This window comes from Festucalex cinctus, chromosome 17 (assembly GCF_051991245.1).
Source record: "Festucalex cinctus isolate MCC-2025b chromosome 17, RoL_Fcin_1.0, whole genome shotgun sequence".
NCBI lineage: Eukaryota > Metazoa > Chordata > Actinopteri > Syngnathiformes > Syngnathidae > Festucalex > Festucalex cinctus.
In genome coordinates, this window is record NC_135427.1 from 6,607,203 (window position 1) to 6,625,830 (window position 18,628).

The 18,628-nt window shown below is 40.3% G+C and overlaps 3 protein-coding genes across 5 annotated transcripts; 2 read left to right on the top strand and 1 right to left on the bottom strand.

Moving 5' to 3' along the window:
• The first annotated feature begins 76 nt into the window (after positions 1–76).
• tefa (TEF transcription factor, PAR bZIP family member a) lies at positions 77–8,881 on the top strand. Of its 3 annotated transcripts, XM_077503768.1 has the most exons (6): positions 77–359; positions 4,118–4,249; positions 4,737–5,054; positions 5,128–5,348; positions 7,203–7,414; positions 7,695–8,881. In XM_077503768.1, the coding sequence occupies exons 1-6, from the start codon at positions 281–283 to the stop codon at positions 7,714–7,716; spliced, it is 984 nt and encodes a 327-aa protein (XP_077359894.1). In that variant the 5' UTR covers positions 77–280; the 3' UTR covers positions 7,717–8,881. The 3 variants fall into 3 exon arrangements, with proteins under 3 accessions (XP_077359894.1, XP_077359893.1, XP_077359891.1); XM_077503767.1 differs by lacking the exon at positions 4,118–4,249 and having other exon boundaries at positions 80–359; XM_077503765.1 differs by lacking the exon at positions 77–359 and having other exon boundaries at positions 3,059–4,249.
• Positions 8,882–8,980: 99 nt separating this feature from the next.
• Positions 8,981–10,237, bottom strand: phf5a (PHD finger protein 5A). Its single transcript, XM_077503770.1, has 4 exons — positions 10,092–10,237; positions 9,763–9,786; positions 9,259–9,425; positions 8,981–9,163 (listed from the first exon to the last, which is right to left on the bottom strand). The coding sequence occupies exons 1-4, from the start codon at positions 10,141–10,143 to the stop codon at positions 9,074–9,076; spliced, it is 333 nt and encodes a 110-aa protein (XP_077359896.1). The 5' UTR covers positions 10,144–10,237; the 3' UTR covers positions 8,981–9,073.
• Positions 10,238–10,645: 408 nt separating this feature from the next.
• aco2 (aconitase 2, mitochondrial) lies at positions 10,646–18,539 on the top strand. Its single transcript, XM_077503764.1, has 17 exons — positions 10,646–10,719; positions 11,621–11,763; positions 11,929–12,187; positions 12,266–12,358; positions 12,430–12,588; positions 13,166–13,316; positions 13,415–13,519; positions 13,630–13,721; positions 13,930–14,035; positions 14,144–14,301; positions 14,374–14,447; positions 14,519–14,630; positions 15,627–15,905; positions 15,975–16,166; positions 16,238–16,370; positions 16,444–16,565; positions 17,597–18,539. Exons 1-17 carry the CDS (start codon positions 10,684–10,686, stop codon positions 17,729–17,731), a joined length of 2,349 nt encoding a protein of 782 aa, XP_077359890.1. The 5' UTR covers positions 10,646–10,683; the 3' UTR covers positions 17,732–18,539.
• The last annotated feature ends 89 nt before the right edge of the window (positions 18,540–18,628 follow it).

Sequence of the window (18,628 nt, forward strand, 5' to 3'; positions counted from 1 at the left end):
ATTGACACACGTGTGAACCAATCAGCGGCGTTTGCGACTGTCATGTAAGGAAACGCAAGCAGCTGATTGGTCCAGAGTGAACTGGGGCGTTGTTAGGTAACGCGTGTAATTTGACAACAGTTTAAGTCGTTTTTTTGTTTGTTTTTTTCGTCTCTCAAAAAGCTGTCAGTCCTGACAGGGATTCCGAAATTGCTTCTACTCGTTTTATTTTGAGAGTTTATACATAACGTTTGTTTGTTTGTTTGTTTTTTAAAGTCGCGCAGAAGTTGGGGATAAAATCATGACGACAGCAGAAATCCCAGAGATATTTAAGGCTTTGCTGGAATCTCCATTTACTTTTCCGAGCTTTGACACGAATGGTGAGTGAGAACGAACACTGGCACACCCATTTAGCACTCTGTTAAATACACCACGTCAACATGATACAAATGAAAAGAAATGGCGGCAGACCATTGTGTGCCTGTTGCATAACCCTGATCACAAGCTATGGATATGTGTGCTATTTACAGGTATATTGTATATGTGTGCACATACTTTTGTTTACATGTGTATAGTTACTATACACATACTTTATATCTTATGTATAGAATATATTTATGTATACACATGCATAGTACAAACCCACATACAGTATGCAGGGATATAAAAATTCTACACGCCGATATTGTGATATTAAAACGATTCCTAAGAAATCATTAAAAAAAAAAAAATTCCACCATTGATGTGATTTCTAATCTGTAGAACTCAATACAAAACAAAATCTTTTAGCGAAGGAAGGTAAAAATAAACAATTCGTTGCAGAAGTGTGCACACCCTCTTATAATTGGGGTTGTGACTGTGTTCAGAATTAACCCTTCATCTGACCATTAGCGCGGATTTTAATCATAGAAGGGCCAAAACATGCCTTGTGAAAATTAAACTGCACTGGGAAAAAAACTAGCCACCAGAGGGTGCTAGAAATGCATAAATGGAAATCAACATGACTTTTTTTTTTTTTAACAGATGAAGACAACATAGTGGCAGTTTTAATATCGTGATATCACGATATTGCCGTTATCATCCCTAATAATCAAGTGGACAAAATAGGCCAACAGCAATATTAAGGAGCTGCAGGAATTTCTGACAACTGCGTGTAAAGTATAGGCGACAACAATCTCCCATCGTCGTCTAAGGATTTGGGTGGAGTTGTCTTGCAAACAAAAAAAATAAACACTTGAAAATGCACATGTGAAAAAATTGGCACAGGTTAAAAGGTCACACTAATGGTGGAAAAAAAAAACGAAAAGTATGGCAGAACCTACTGAATTGTTTTCCAACAGAAATCTTGCATCCAGTCAAGTAGGCTAAAGCATTAATGCTGTGGTAGTAGATTCGATTAAAATCCAAATCAATTCAGTGTGTTTTGAAGTGATTGAATGCAGGACTGTTGCTGGCATGTCGATTCCCAATTGAATCACTAGATGGCTCTATTGCTTTTGCTTGCTAATCCAGACTGTCCATTAATAAAAAATGGAATTATAGAGTCAAGTAATGTCATTGCTTTGAGGTGGACTGTTTCCAGGTGCCCCACCAGATATACTAAACCAGTAGGTTACTTTAAAAAAAATATATATTTTCATGCTCAGTTTGTTAGTAATTTGATTGATGAAATTGCATAATATATTCTGCCTGCCTCCTTGATAGACTGCTGTGTTCTGTTGTGGCGCCGATTAATGGTTGGGCTAGTGTGTTTTTAGGGATTTTTTTTTTTCTTTTTCTTTTTTTTTCGGCCGCAAGAGAATAAATTGTAATTGCCCATCCACACAGTAGGTGGCGGTGGTGTCATGGTGCAGAAGGAGTTTTATTTCGTCCCTCTCGTCCGCCAGGTGGCGGTGCTTAACAGCACGGAAATGGCTATTCAGTTAGCAGACAAATGAGATTATTTATCGTCGCAGGGGACAAAAAAATAATTGAGAAGCACTGATCTCATGTGAAGATAAATCTCAATAAATTAGTATATTACAGCTGAAACAATCAAATTGATGTTTAGGATCGAATTTAGGTAGGAATTGCCTTCTTTCGATGTGATAAATACATCTATACACAATACGAATTTCACTTTTTCAATTTCACTACTTCTATGATATTCTATTTCAGTAATTCTCAGTGTCGTCTTCGAACCACTGGCTCCCTCTAGTGGTACGCGTGGTACACGTTTTTTTTTTTTTTATGACCACTACGAGCCTGCAATATGCTACTATATTATTTACAATGTTGGTTTTGCTGGTACTTGAAGAGATAAATATTTTTTTAGGTGGTATTTTAGACAGGATTAATACAATGCTTAAGAGTGAAATTAAGGCATGACAGTTTTTTTTTTTTTAACTTTTTGACTTATTGCCTTATTTATTGCGTTGTAGCAAAAAAGAGTCACTGTGACATAAGCAAAATTTGAGAAACTCCTCCCTCCCTTCTCATTTCCAATATTCAATCTTTTGGAACTATTATCTACTATCTCTTTTTTATTTATTTATTTATTTTTGTTTAGGTGCAATTTTATGTGAAAAACATTTGAATTCATCATTATTTAAGCACAACTTTTTACCTTTTCTACATGTAAGCAAAAGTGACAATATTCAAGTCCTGCATAATGTTACAATGTCTTACAATATTATTAAACATAACTTTGTGGAGATAAAACATTTGCCGCATTTTTGATGACCACTACTTTTCCTATGAGCCTGCGATACTACTGTGTTTTAATGTTGGTTCTGTTTGGTACTTGAAGAGCTAAATATTTTTTGAAGTGGTACTTGAAGTAAAAAGTTTGAGAACCACTGTAGGTTGATAGGATTAATACAATGCCTAAGAGTGAAATTAAAGCACGACACCGTTTTTTTTAAGACTTATTGGCCTTATTACTGCGTTGCAGCAAAAAGAAAGTCACAGTGACATTAGCAAAAATGAGAGAAACACCTCCCTCCCATCTCATTTCCAATATTTGTTGATCCTGAGTGTGCCTATAGTGCATGCACAAGAAATGATGTCACGTCTGCCTCACAGTTGAGAAGTTCAGGGGTTCAAATCTCGGCTACGGCCTTCCTGTGCAGTTTCTATTGTCCATAGATGAGCTTCTGATTTGTTTATATGTGCCCTGCATTTGACCTAAAGAGGACAAAAGTGCTCTAAAAACATGAATGATGTCCATTTGTTTTATTTTAAAAAGTCAATATAATGTGAATTAGCCAAATTGCCGAGTTTTTTTTTTTTGAGGAGGTATGTAAAAAAACATTTTGTCAATTTTCCCATTCAATTGTGTTCACATGCTGATGAAATGTTGCACGAGTCGACCTTGGGAGCTCCTTGGGAACTCTGTGACTTGTGCACCACAGCGCCCCCTTCCATGCATGTTTAGTACATGACACCATTGGTATGTTGTTGACATGTAACACCGACTGCTGCACATGTTTCCTCATGTGATCGCTTCGCGTGGCCCACCCGCAAGAAATACAACAAATGCTATATGCACTACTTTCCTCAGTTAATGAATTGCGGTAAAAAGAACGAGGTTAAAATTCTCATTTATAATTTTTAAAATGTATACTTTTTTTGTTGTTGAAGAAATAATGTTGTTTAAAGCCGTTTGGTATTTATGGCCACTATATTCAAATGAAAGACGTGAGCGTGTTTTGCCGCACAGTCGAGTCAACTGTATTTTTTTTTATTTTTTTTTTTCCTCCTTGAATGAGTTGTTTTCCTCGTGACACGATTTCTGTCATATATAACTCGGTCAACCAATGACAACGCTGCTATTTGATACGACGTCTCCCATTGGCCCCTCGCGCAAATCCGCCCAATCGCAGAGCTGGTCATTAATATTTATGACGCATTAACCAATCAGCACAAGGAAGGGGTGCGTCTTGTCCTGCTCACCACACCAGGCCCGCCTTATCTTGTTTTTGGAAGTAGACCAGCACTGTCGGCGAATCGTAGATTGTTCTAATCTTAACAGATAACAGAACACGCGGATAGTAACACAGGACAGTATCCGTTTTGCATCTGAGCAAAAAAAAAAAAAAAAAAAAGTTCCGAAACTGACAGCATTTTCCCCCCTAACGCGAGCAAAGTACGCCAACAGCGAGGGGGAAAATGTCGGTCGAACCCATCGTCGTCACGTTGGAAACGGCCACCCGGGCTCCTACCTCGTTCCCGTTTGTTCTGAAGAAAATCATGGAAATGCCTCCGCCGGATATCCTGGCCGGTGACGACGGTAAGGTGCCGTGGAAAATATCGGTTACAGGTAGATTTAACCTTAAAAAAAAAAAAAGAAAATCGGAATCAAAATTACAGCATACTCTTGTGTCCTGTTTAGTCATACAGTTTTATGTAGCATTTATTTGACCAGTCTCATCCTGCAGGCTTGTGCAAAACACTTACCTGGCTTTTAAAATGTCTTGGAATATATATTTTTTTTATCACGTGAGAGGCAACCATGCCCAAGTTTGTGAAAAAGTGTTGTGACTATACGCACTCCTTTGGGTTGTTTTCAGAGGTTTGCTTAGCGCGTTTCATGGCCAATAAATGTATTGATTTATTGAACAGGGACAATTCACATTAACAAACATAACTGATCATTATACAAAAAAACAAATAAAAGAGTGGATCATTTGGCGCAGTTTGGAGCAGATGTGTTTGCTATTCATTTGTCTTTTTAGAGGACAAATACAAAGTGGAGTCCTACTTTTCCGTGTGTTTAGACACCGACAAGGAGAAGTTGGACGACGATGCCGACCTCGTCGGAGCAGGCAGTGAGATGGGGCCGTCGGCCGCCCTCACCCCCGCCATTTGGGAGAAGACCATTCCGTACGACGGTGAGAACTTCCATTTGGAGTACATGGACCTGGAGGAGTTCCTCATGGAGAACGGCATCGCCGCCTCGCCCGACGAAGGCGACGCGGCAGAGAAGGTGAAAGTTAAGCCGGCCTACCCTGCGTCCTTGCTGCCGATGAAGTGCGACGAAGAGGTGGTGATTATCACAAACAGTGAGACTGACATCACGTGCGATGTCACAGCGGGTGAGTGGAAACGGCGGTACGTTTACACTTGAAAACAGTTGGAACCGGTTCCGTCCTTACCTTCTCTCCTCAGAAGTGACGACGGAGGCGGAAAGCGCGACCCCGAGCGCCGGGGATCCCGACGACATCCAGGTTGACGTCAAGTACGAGCCGGACCCCACCGACCTGGTCCTGTCGAGCGTGCCGGGGGGCGAGCTGTTTGACCCTCGCAAGCACAAGTTCACCGACGAAGATCTCAAGCCGCAGCCCATGATCAAGAAGGCCAAGAAAGTGTTTGTTCCTGAAGAACAGAAGGTATGCAAAGAAATAGTTTGTTTCAATGTTGCACATTGTGCTGGTACGTGGGGAGCCAAATATATTTTTTTTTTGTACAGATGTGCAAAATTCACCATGAAAACTTTAAACTTTGATCACCAAATGTCATCAGTTTTTTTGTTTTTGTGTAGTCACTTGTTGCTAGGCAGGATTTGTGGAGTACGGGGGTCAACGACCTTTACTGTCAAAAAGCCATTTTAGGCCAAATAAATCTGTTTGGAGTCGCAAAATCTTTTTGTGTGTTAGTTGAATGTACTAAGGGCCAGAGAACTAATTTGAGGTGTGCCATAAACAAAAATATGTAGCATACAATAATTTGAGATTCATTTTCTTCTAACTTTTTTTCATTGTTATTTTTATTTTTATTTTTTTTTATATCTTTCCAAACTTAGTTTTTAAAGTTCTTCTGCCAGTCTGTCAAATTTCTGACATTTTTGGAAATTTTAGGGAAAAATTATAATTAATTTTATTTTTTGGACATTTTATCGCTTTTTTTTTTTTACATTTTTCTCTTCCTTTTTCTTCCTATAAATTTTATGATATTTTATCGTAACTTTTTGAACGTTTTCTGCATTTAAAAAATAAATAAAAAATTCCTGACTTTTTGGCAATTTTGTGCACATTATTTGGTAAGTTTCTGCTTTCCCTCTTCTGTTTTGGACATTTTATGGTCATGTTTAGGAAATTTCTAGCAAAAAACCCCAAAACTTTTCATTTATCTTTTTCAGACAACTTACAAATTTGGACATTTTTTGAATATTTAATTATTCTTTTTTTTTTATCTAAATCATGAATTAATTTAAAGAGTATTTTATCTAAAAAAAAAATGTGTAAAAAAAATAAAAATTCAATTTTTTTTTGAAGAGATCCACTAAAGAGTTTGGGTGTCACACTGCCACATAATAACTGAATAATAAATGACATAACCTTTTTATTCCATTTTAAATATTAACCACCTAAATAAAAATCTTAGAAATGTGTATTACTGAGAAGCTAAGCAAGCCATTTTGGTGTCTCACAGTGACACGGCAGTCCTCTCCGGTCAGTGAGTGACTCTTTGTTGACATGAATTTGGCCACTGTGTTGACAGGGAAGACATATTTTCCCCAAATATGCAGCTAAAAAGTAAATTGTTATGACTTGGTTCAGTGGAATTTGAAAGCATAAACAAACCATTAATATTATATACTGTTTTGTTTTTACTACTTTTGTACCATCTCACTAGCGGAAATAAACACAATATGAAATGATTTAATACTTTCACCATCCTCAAGAGGTTTGTTGCTGTCGTATTTGTTTATACTGAAGGCGATGAAACATTTGGTTGTACGATCGAAAGCTAAAATTAGCTTGCCCCAGAACAGTTTGGCATGGTGAACCTGACTGGAGTTGGATATCTTCAACTGCGATCTGGATAGAGTTTCAATTGTAGCTTGTGATCGCCAAATTTCCTCTTCCTGGCATTGTGATTGTTTCAAAGGGGAAGTTCCCAGTCTAAACACAATATTCTGATTCATATTGTACTTGTGGAATATGAGTTAAGCAGCAAAATCCATCCGTTTTTTGTCCACCTCAGGGGGCGGCCATTTTGACGACTGAAGATGACATCACGATTCACACAGCTGACACGTGATTGGTTGCAACTGTGATGTCATCTTCAGCCGACAGCAAGTGGCAAACAAAAACGGATGGATTTTGTTTTTTTTCACTCAATCAAAATGTCGTAAATTTTTTGGGTTGACTTCCCCTTTCTTAGAAGCGTCATTCGAGTAAAGTTATGTTCTTCCCATGCCGCAGAGCAAAAACTTTCAAAATGCGTTTTTGTTCTCCCAGGACGAGAAGTACTGGCAGAGGCGAAAGAAGAACAACGTGGCAGCCAAGCGGTCGCGCGACGCCCGCAGGCTAAAGGAGAACCAGATCACCGTGCGAGCGGCGTTCCTGGAGCGCGAGAACTCGGCGCTGAGGACGGAGGTGGCCGACCTGCGCAAGGAGTGCGGCCGCTACAAGAACATCGTGGGGGACTACCAGGCCAAATTCGGGAAATTGTAAGGGACCACAACAAAAAACAAAAACTAAATTCTGAATGACTTTCTTAGCACAAGGCTGACATTGTTTGGGATCTTCTTTGCTGGCCATACTTATTTTCAAAAAAGCTGCCTAAAAAAATGTGGGAGGAAGGAGAATAATACCCTTTCAGACCACAACGTGGGTGTGATTTCCTGCCGCGGTCGCCTTTTGAACAGTTCCAAGTCATTACACAAACACAACATGATGCAATGGCACACCAACAGCAACTCACTCATCCTTCTTCTCTTCTCTTTCAAGTGCGGTGCCAGAAGACCTTTAAGACTACACTTGATTTATTTTTCCTAAGTATGAATAAACAAATGGAACGGTGAGGTTTGGGGGTGAGAAAGAAAGAAAGAAAAAAAAAGAATCCGAGGAGGAAGATGAAGAGGAATAGAAGCTGAAACTTTTAGAGTTTGTGCTTCTCATGTTCTGTACTTTTGTCATTTTGAGGTCAGCTTTTATTGGTGAAACTGTAATGGGCTTTTATTATTATTTTTTTATATATAAAGATTAGTTACAGTTAGTGTTTATTGGCCATGTCGTAGTAAGATGGCAGATTATTCCATGTTGCTTCCACGTTTAACCCCTTATCATACGAGCAATTTTGCCGAAAATGCTTAAAAAAAAAAAAAGTTGCATTCAAAGTAAGTTTGAAGCTGTTCCTGAACCATTTAGAGTATCGGCATAGTTTATATATATTTTTTTTAAGAATGTTTGGGGTTATAAATCCCCTTAAAATTCGGATGGTCTCTGGCGGGCAAACATTCTTAAAAAAAATATATATAAACTATGCCGATACTCTAAATGGTTCAGCAACAGCTTCAAACTTAAATTGAGCGCAACTTTTTTTTTTTAAAAGCATTTTCGGCAAAATTGCTCCTATAAGTGGTAGTCGTAACTAATTGTTCAAAAGGAAATTTAGACCATACTGTTGTGTTCCTTCTCTTAGTATCAAGTATCTTTTAGGACAGCAACATTACGTCACATCACCAGTCTTGTTTTTGTGTTTAATTTCTTTGCCACTTAACATATTGGCACCATTTGTTAGCAAAGATTGTTACATGTTAGTAATCAGAGGCACGTCCAGGGGGAAATTTTGCGGACTTTTTGCTACATACCTCGATATATCAAAAACACTTCCAGCCTTATTCATGTTCAAGTGCACTTTTTTTTTCAAGTTCTCAAGCATCACCATAAAGCAGAATAATCACAGGTTGACATGGAAAATGAGCTTCTTGACCGGTTCCAAGTAGTTCTCGTGCTTTCTGCTACAGGCCAGGTTGCATATCTGCCTTCTTTCTAAAATAAGTCAACTTTTGAGCTTGTTTTTAAATTTTCATAGATCAATCTTTGTATAGTATTGTCATGACTTTTTTTTTTTTTTCCAGTGTGGTTACATTCATGTATTTACATTGTGTATAAATAAAGCCTTGTTGAGAAAATCTTGACTTATTTTCCTTCTACGATATTCTGCTACAGAGCCGCCAATAGGAGATGACTAAATTTATGGCCGATCCGTGCATGCAAACACAAAGACAGGAATATAAAACAGCTTTTATTGAAATCATTTACCAAATCAAGGTCTTGGCGGAACTACAAAGACGAAAAAAAAATGAAGACCGGTCACAATGTCTTCACCTCTTCTTGAAGCCATACTTCTTCCTCTCATAGAACAGATCTGTTTTCGAGCTTCCCAAATTAACAATTTTAGGACAGCCATCCCTCTGTGAAAACAGAACAATAGAGTGTCAGTGCAGTGACAGCGGACTTTTGCGTTTTCCAGTTACTCAGTAATGGAGTGAAAAGTATAACAACTGACATCTTTCTCCTGGATGGTACACTCTTTACAGTAATAGGCGTCGGACACTCCCGGCCCTCCGCAGATGACGCAGCGTCCCTGGTAGGAGCCGTAGTTGCACTCATCGCAGATACGGACCAGTGTGCACGGCCTCACATATGAATCACAGATGACACACTTGCCATCGCCTTCAGAGTGAAAATGGGAAAAATATACAGTTGGTTAGGCAAAAATGTTCCTTGGTTTAGGATGAGTAATTAACCCTGAGACTATCGATACAGGATTACAATTTGAGATCAATATTGCAAAAGATATTCTGTTTCTTGTATACATAAAGGTTTAAAAAAAAAATAAAAAATAAAAGTCTGGCAACTTTTGCTTTAATTATCTCTACTTTAAAAACATACTGTAATTACAACAATTTCATTATGGCCCAATTCTTATAGAAATCTGCGTAACAGCACATGAGACAGTTTTAGCTTGTTTACATGTATGGAGTAAGAAAGAAATAAGATAAATACTCACATTTTTCACAAAGTCTCCCGATGGCTGCAAAATTTAAAATAAATAAACAGCAGTTAGTCGTTTAGTTAGTTTCGTATAATAAATATCTATTCCACATATTAACGCCTACTTATATACCAAAAAATAAATAAAAATCGGCGCTATAATGTTCATTCATTAACTTCAACACATCTAAGCTAACTCCGAAGCTGTTTCTATGTAGTCCGTGTGCAACTGTTAGCAAATTTGATAGCATGAGCTCGCTCAAAATGTGGCCAAGAACGTCCGGTCACGGAGGAAAAAAAATACAGTAAAATGTTGTATACGGCGTATCAACATATAAAACGTACCAACACCGGCTTGTTTTCTGCAGAAGATCAAGTCTGGATGATGCTTTGCCATTGTTGGCTATCGTAGCGCTAGCGTTGCGGCACAGACTCGCAGTCAACTTTCAACTTTGAACCCGTAAACCACATTACGTCCATTTTCCATTACCGCCACGAAGTGTCTGAAATAGGAATTGCAGTTACTTGTGGCCATTTGATGTTGCGTCGGATACCAAATATATTTGTATGCATTTGCTTCTATTTAAAAAAAATAATAATTGGAGAATGGTAAATGTATTATATAATATGAATAAATAAAACAAATGTAGCCAAAAACAAACAACAAACGCGCCGGCGTATATCCTTTCAGATAAATAAAAAACAACACCGCATTTTCATTGATTTCTGCCAGATATTTAACTGTAAATATGTTAAACTTTTCTATTAAAATTATGTTTTTATTTATGTGCAAATTATGATGCAATGATAACGATATACATCAAGCAAGAATAAAACTATGAATCTATTTTTTGTTGTGCTTTAAGGACCAAGCAACACTTGCCGTATAAAAACGGTGACGTCACTAGCAATCGCCACATCTTTGTCAGTGAACAAAATGGCAACTTACTGTCTCACCGTCGCGCGGCTTCAGGTATGAGACACATTCGCTTGTTGTCCTGTCACTGAAGTTGTGGAGGATGTCATTCTAATGTTTTGCGTTATCATCCTCAATTGTTGCGTGTTTACGGGAACAAAACGCTTTTGGGTCACGTTCGGCGGCTCGTAGCCTGTAGCAGCTAAGCTAGCCGGGTCATCGTGTCCCTCTGCGCACATTCAGAGGGCAACAACTTGGCATCGCGCTGACTTTAAAAAAAAAAACGATGCCAGTCACTTATTTTAAAATACGCAATTGTTTTGTGTTGAATATAACAAGATATTAAATTAATTTTATATAATGCGCGGCGTTGAATTTGATTTGACAAGGTTACCACAAGGTTAGACGTGCAGGAGAACAATACAGGACTAATCAAAACACTTCGTACAATAAACAATGCACTATACAGTACATTTGCATTTAAACATACAAGTTTGTATACAATGAACTGTGTTGATTTTGGCTTAATGTTGCATATCAGATCAGAAAAACTAATATGCATCAGGTTTAGTTAAATTATTTTTTATATGTATAATGATGGTTCGACAGTATAAGTGTAGCTTTATTTTTGCAGCATATTAAGTTATATTTGGCCGTATGAAGCATTTGTTTAGTCGCTGAATTTGATTTGTGAGTGACAGGTGCTTTTGTTTGTGTCACCACATGAAAATAGAGTCATAATAGGCATGCTTATCATGTAAATCTAAAATGCAGTAGAAGTATTTGGTCCACACTGAAAGAAGAAAACACTAGAATAAAGTCATATCATGAGAAAGATGTAATTTTGCAAGCTTAAAAGTAGTATTTTTGATGCCATTTTCTCACGTAGCATTTAGCACCTATGCTATAATTGCTTCACTTTTATTTCCAATGTGTGAATGTCTTTGTTTGTCCCCAGCTTGCTCTGGGCCACGGCGCACGGCGCCTGCATGTGGCGGCCGCTTACAGGGCCCAGGCCCAAGTGTCCATGAGCCGCTTTGAGCCCACCTCCTTCGTCAGCTACGACAAGCTCCAGTCCAACGTTGACGTCGTGCGAAGGAGGTTAGCGCCTACCTGCGTCTTGCTCTGCCAAACTCGTGTTTGTTTGCATTTTGGTCGAGTTTTTTGCATATGCAGTGAACTCAACTCTGGCATCAGATTTCGACACATTTAGTATTTGGATATAAGGTGTCAAATAACCCCCTGCTCTCATTTTTCCCCACCCAGACTCAACCGACCTCTCACCCTGTCAGAGAAGATCGTGTACGGCCACCTGGATGACCCCCACAACCAGGAAATCGACCGCGGGCGCACCTACCTGCGCCTGCGTCCCGACCGCGTGGCCATGCAGGACGCCACCGCCCAGATGGCCATGCTCCAGTTCATCAGCAGCGGCCTGCCGCAGGTGGCCGTTCCCTCCACCATCCACTGCGATCACCTGATCGAAGCCCAGATCGGCGGCGATCAGGATCTGGCCAGGGCGAAGGTGAGTCGGCGCAGCGCGCGGGAGCTGTTGGGGTGAGTGGATGAGAGAAAAGCATCATGGGTACTCGTCTCGAAACAGGAAGTCAACCAAGAAGTCTACAACTTCCTTGCGAGTGCTGGTGCAAAATACGGGGTCGGGTTCTGGAAACCGGGTTCTGGAATCATCCATCAGGTAAAGTATTAGGATGTCGCATTAAATCTGGATTAAAATGCAAGTTAGCTAAGGAATTTGATCTTTTTCAGATCGTTTTGGAGAACTACGCCTATCCAGGTGTGATGCTGATCGGCACAGATTCCCACACGCCAAACGGTGGCGGGCTTGGTGCCATCTGCATCGGAGTGGGAGGCGCCGATGCCGTGGATGTCATGGCGGGCATCCCCTGGGAGCTCAAATGTCCCAAGGTCAGCAGGGGAACGTTTTATCGCACGCCTTATTCGGAAAGACGCGTTTGTAGTTTTAGTCTTAAAATTCACTGTCCATACACAGCTTCTGATATTCAGTTATAGTAGTTTTTCATTGTGCACCAATTAACCCCAAATAAAGTTCAGATGTTCTAGTCGGCTTTTCCTGTTTCAACACATAAATAAATAATAATGTGTAAATATTAATCACAAGATGCATTTCCCCCCCCCCCCTTACTTAAATTTTTATTTTTCCATCTAAGAAAATCGGGGAGCCGTTTGGCAGACCGCCAGGCTTCCCGTTCTGGCTCCCTCTGTTGGTCATTGTTTTTGATGTCTCTTGGACGGGTTGTCACTGTTATGTGGAATTTGTTGGTCCATTTTTTTTTTTTTTTTTAATCCAAATTGGGTTATTTTTATTCTCCTATTGATCCATTTCTTAAACATATTTAGTTATTTTGTTGTAGTTTCAATTTGCAGTGGGTGTTGTTTTTTCTTCTCATTTTTGTATCGTATGAGCAGACATGATTGTCTCCTCCTTAATACTCTTCCTGGTTTATTTATTTATTTTTTAAAGGTGATCGGGGTTCGGCTGACGGGTTCCCTCTCTGGCTGGACATCACCAAAAGACGTCATCTTGAAGGTGGCTGGCATTCTAACGGTGAAGGGCGGCACCGGAGCTATCGTAGAGTACCACGGACCGGGTGTTGACTCCATTTCCTGCACTGGTGCGACTTTTTAAACAAAGAAAATTGACTGTATATTCTGTTGCTATTAGTTTTTTTTTTGTTTTTTTTGATTGCTTTGTAATACTGTTTATGTACAGGAATGGCCACCATTTGCAACATGGGAGCGGAAATCGGAGCCACAACTTCAGTGTTCCCCTACAACCACCGCATGAAGACCTACCTGGAAAAGACTGGACGCGGACGTACGTTATTTGCCTTTTTCGTCACATTTGAATTCTGAATTCAGCAAAGTAGGAAAGGATAAATATCATTGTGAATATGAGCCGTTGATATTTAATCACATCCCTCTCAGAGATCGCCGCTCTGGCTAACGAGTACTCGGATCTGCTGGTGCCAGATAAAGGCTGCGAGTACGACCAGGTCATTGACATCAATCTGGATGAGGTCAGTCCACGTTTCCAAGATCACTTTACAGTTCATCGTTTGTCATATTTAACCTCAAATCTTTCACAAGATAATGTGCCTTAGGAAGTAGGATGGATTAGATTTTAGTCATTTTTTTATGAGCACTGTTAATTGCAAAAAATATCTAAAAAAAAAAACAAAAACCCGGCAATATCTTGTCGCTCAGTTGTAAATGTGCCATTTTCAGCTAAAGCCCCACATCAACGGTCCATTCACCCCCGACCTGGCTCACCCGGTGTCTGACGTGGGTTCCGTGGCGCAGAAGAACGGTTGGCCGCTGGAGGTTAAAGTTGGTAGGAACTTGAAGCCGTTATTTTTGCTGCATGTAAACCAGATTGTTTCCCCAGCAGCTTATAAAACGAGGAATTGTTTGTTTACTTGCACTGGTGTGTTGGTATTAGGTCTGATTGGCAGCTGCACCAACTCCAGCTATGAGGACATGGGCCGCGCCGCCTCTGTGGCAAAGCAGGCTTTGGACAAAGGCCTGAAGTGCAAAGCTCAGTTTACGGTCACCCCCGGCTCAGAGCAGATTCGCGCCACTATCGAAAGAGACGGTTACGTGAGTGATGCCACTTTTATGTCTTCTTAATGTTGCACATTAAGATCCTCACGTCTTATTATTTTTACGTAGTCCAAAATCCTTGGTGACGTCGGAGGTATCGTCTTGGCCAACGCTTGTGGACCCTGCATCGGACAGTGGGACAGGTGGGACGAAACCCTGCTGGAAAATTGTTGAGATGAGGTCCCTTTGGTCTAACACTTTGTTTTGTGTGAAGACGTGACGTGAAAAAAGGCGAGAAGAACACCATCGTCACGTCCTTCAACAGAAACTTCACAGCCAGGAATGACGCCAACCCCGCAACGCACGCCTTTGTCACATCTCCGGAGGTAAACACTCAACGCTAAGGTGTGTTTTTCTGGAATGCAGGATGCATTTTTTTAAATAATTTTACGGGTGATGTTTAAAATAACATGCCTCTTTTAATACATGTATTTTTAACTTTATTTCAATAAACACCCGCACCTAATTTTAATGAGTACCCTTTTCAGTAACAGTAGGACACTTTTGTAGGTTTTTAAGAGGAGAATAACCTTAACTCAAATTTTGCTTAAATCCCTGATTGTAAAAAATGACCAAAAAAAAAACAAAAAACATCCAGTATCCTATAATAACGTGGAAAAAAAAAATCATAGTTATAGCATTGGGGTCCAAACTATGGCCCGGGGACCATTCACGGCCCACTTTCCATTTTTTAGAGGCCCGCAGAATATACTAAAAATAACTTATGCTATTAAAAAATATCGAAAAGGTGGGAGGATGTGAGTGATGACTACCACCATTATTACTAAAGTTTTCTAGAATCTAATCCAGTTTGAATCTTAACTCATTTTCTCCCATATAAACATATAAATACGTTCTATTTTAAATGCTTTAAGTGTCCCAAAGATGTATTTATATGTTTTGTTTTTTTATGCTATAGCATACAGAAGGTTTTGATGCAGCCTCTGAACTGAAAGTACATGAAGCAATTGTAGTTATTACAAAGACGGCCAGAAGGTGGCAGCAGAGTATAAGAAACCAGGGCAAGCTGGGAAACGAGCAGTTTCCCCCACTGTTTGATACATTTGTGAATAATGATGAAACTTAGCTTATATTCTCATGCTAATTGCTGCAAAATGGAAACAGATAGAAATAAGATTTTTTTTTTTTTCCTGATGAAAGAAAAGACTAATCTTTCTTTTGTTAGGTTCTATATTTTTATAGCAATAGAACACAACATTCTGGGGACCTTGCAAAATCAGTCAAAATCCAGGGAGCAAAGGGGGTTGCTTGAGAGAAAATGGCTGCAAGTGTTAATGTCTTACTTGTCATTTTTTTGGTAGATTGTCACCGCCTTGGCCATCGCCGGAACTCTCAACTTCAACCCAGAGACCGACTACCTGACCACCCCCGACGGTGAGAAATTCAAGTTGCAACCCCCTAATGGAGACGAGCTCCCCTCCAGAGACTTTGATCCGGGTCAGGACACCTACCAGCACCCGCCCGCTGACGGCGCCGGCCTCAAGGTGGACGTCAGCCCTCAGAGCAACCGACTGCAACTGCTGGAGCCCTTCGACCAGTGGAGCGGCAGAGACCTGGAGAACATGCGGCTTCTCATCAAGGTCCGCTCCTCACACATGAGCAATTTTCTCCCCCGCGACAGCATCCAGGAAAATCTTCCGTCGTTGCAGGTGAAGGGCAAGTGCACCACGGATCACATCAGCGCCGCCGGCCCTTGGCTGAAATTCCGCGGCCACTTGGACAACATCTCCAACAACATGCTGATCGGCGCCGTCAACAGCGAGAACGACGCCATCAACTCGGTGAAGAACCACCTGACGGGGGAGTACGGGGGCGTGCCCGACGTGGCTCGTCACTACAAGGTGAGGCCGGAAGAGGGGCTGATTCACTTTTCTTTGAAACGAGAAGGACAAGGTCTCTGCGTTGTATGCAGGCCAACAGCGTGTCGTGGGTGGTGGTGGGAGACGACAACTACGGCGAGGGATCCAGCAGAGAGCACGCCGCGCTGGAACCCAGACATCTTGGAGGAAGAGCCATTATTGTCAAGAGCTTTGCCAGAATCCACGGTACAGCAACGCAATGCGAGGAAGCGCGTCTTTCGCGCCACGTAGCTTGGCTGACATTTTGCGTCCTTTGCAGAAACGAACCTTAAGAAGCAGGGCCTGTTGCCTCTGACCTTCAGCAGCCCGTCAGATTATGAGAAAATCTGCCCCGATGACAAGATCTCCATTAAAGGACTCAAAACCTTCACTCCCGGAAAGGTGAGAGGGGCAACACTTGGAGCTCTAGAAAAACTACATCAGTGGTTCTCAGACTCTTTACACCCAAGTACCACCTCAAAAATGCTTGGCTGCCCAAGTGCCACCTTCATGGCTGACAGTAAAATACAGTTAGGTATATTCTAGAGCTGTAGCCATAGTGTTCATCAAAACGTCATCCCTGTTGACCTCCAAAAAGAGAAAGGAATGTTCCTTTGTCGTTTTATTCCCAAAAAAAAAAGTGTATCTAATATTTCTGTAGCTACTGTAACATTACACACATTTTGAACACTAGCTTAACCTGAAAAACAATTACCCCTCTCGCGGTATTTTAGCCAAGATTTGGCTCCTCTCTTCGAAGTGTGATAACTGTCATTTTTGAATATTTTTTTTTTTACTTTCGACCACTCAAAATGTTAAGTGGCATCACACCTATGCGTATATAAATAGTTTTTAATGTATTTATTTTTGAAGCCCTCTATGGACAATAAAAGCAATAGTGTGTAAGAAGGAAAACTAACTATAGTGTGGAATGAGAAAAACTTTATTTATTTATTTATTTTTAAATAATGCACGTGAGAGTTATCGCTTCCACACAAAGGCCTGTTTTCTCCCAACCATGCCGGCTAGTTTTGGACGTATGTCAGCGCAAACAAAACTAAAAAGTTGCTCTCTAGTGCCACCTGGTGGATTATGGCTTTTAAGACTCAACTCACTGTTTTTCATTTTCCACATTTAGTTTAGGTCCCACTGAACGGATAAATTGGGTAATCATGGGAAATGCACTTTAACACATGAGGTGACTGCATAAAAAATATGAAAAAAAAAAATGCAATTTATAATGGGAGTCAATGGAGACAAACATTGGACAAATACTACCTGTGTACTATGAAAAAATTGTCTGCCACATATAATAATGACAATAATAATTTAGAAATGATGGCTGGTGTAATTTTGAAGTTCAATCTGGGTGGGTAATTACACATAAAAGTTAAAGGAACAGCCTTACTCACGCTTCCCATTTCCCCTCTCAGCCTTTGACCGCCGTCGTGAAGCACAGCGACGGCACCGAAGACGTCTTGGAACTCAACCACAGCTTCAACGAAACGCAAATCGAATGGTTCAAGGCCGGTTCCGCTCTCAACAGGATGAAGGAGCTACAGCACTGAGGGATGAAACCTGCGGGGGGGCGGGGGAAGATTTCGACGGGAATATGTAAAGATTGTTTCATGATCTGCATCAGACTGAAGCGTCGGGATACCTCGCGGTCGTCCCGACATGTCACACTCGTGTCCAGCCAAACAATAGCAACTCTCCATGGTCGTGTTTCTACTTTGAGGCCACGTGCCAATGCTCACCTGATAATATTCTGAGCTAACGGGTCAGAACGTGACAACTGGACCTTGTCCAGCTTGATACGATTTGTTCAATCAGTTTGCTGTGGTGGTGTTGTACATGCCACATATTTCACTACAGCTGTGTGTGTGTGTAACAGTTTTTAAGCCGATAAAGCTATTCACAAAACAGTTTAACCAAATTTGTGATATCCACTGAGCGTTTCTTGGATTGTATCAGAATATGCTTTCAACTGACTATACTGTCATTTTTAACGATAGAATGCAAAAATTTCCCTTTTTCTATATTTATTTTCTAGGATTGAAACATGGAAGGTTTCCAGGGGATGTAATACTGTTACCACTGAATTCTGTCTGTAAAAAAAAATGAAACCATCAAATTAATTTTTTGTTTTGTTTTTGTGTGCGTGTGCATTTGATGAGAACGATTTTATTTTATTTTTCTGTCCACAATGGCAAATAAAAAAAAAAAAACTAAATTGTCAATTTAGGTCACATTTAAACTCAAAATGCTTATCTGCTCTCTGGCTGTATGTAATTCATTTTCATGTGAAGTGTCTATTTGTGGCTAATTTCTCCCAGTTGTTGGGTTATAGAATAAATGCTGACAGATCTCACCTGATGATTTGATTTGTGTGGTTATGTGTTGCCTAGAAGTGAGAGGGGCTTGCTTAACAGAAAATTGGAAAACATCTTGTTGGAATGTGTCCA

Coding starts and splice junctions, on each gene's coding strand:
- tefa (XM_077503768.1), top strand. CDS start 281: ATGACGACAGCAGAAATCCCAGAGATATTTAAGGCTTTGCTGGAATCT. Junction 360..4,117: donor TCCGAGCTTTGACACGAATG/GTGAGTGAGAAC, acceptor GTACGCCAACAG/CGAGGGGGAAAATGTCGGTC. Junction 4,250..4,736: donor TATCCTGGCCGGTGACGACG/GTAAGGTGCCGT, acceptor CCGTGTGTTTAG/ACACCGACAAGGAGAAGTTG.
- phf5a (XM_077503770.1), bottom strand. CDS start 10,143: ATGGCAAAGCATCATCCAGACTTGATCTTCTGCAGAAAACAAGCCGGT. Junction 9,787..10,091: donor CAGAAAACAAGCCGGTGTTG/GTACGTTTTATA, acceptor TAAATTTTGCAG/CCATCGGGAGACTTTGTGAA. Junction 9,164..9,258: donor GTACCATCCAGGAGAAAGAT/GTCAGTTGTTAT, acceptor CTGTTTTCACAG/AGGGATGGCTGTCCTAAAAT.
- aco2 (XM_077503764.1), top strand. CDS start 10,684: ATGGCAACTTACTGTCTCACCGTCGCGCGGCTTCAG. Junction 12,589..13,165: donor GGGAGCTCAAATGTCCCAAG/GTCAGCAGGGGA, acceptor TATTTTTTAAAG/GTGATCGGGGTTCGGCTGAC. Junction 14,036..14,143: donor GCCGCTGGAGGTTAAAGTTG/GTAGGAACTTGA, acceptor TGTTGGTATTAG/GTCTGATTGGCAGCTGCACC.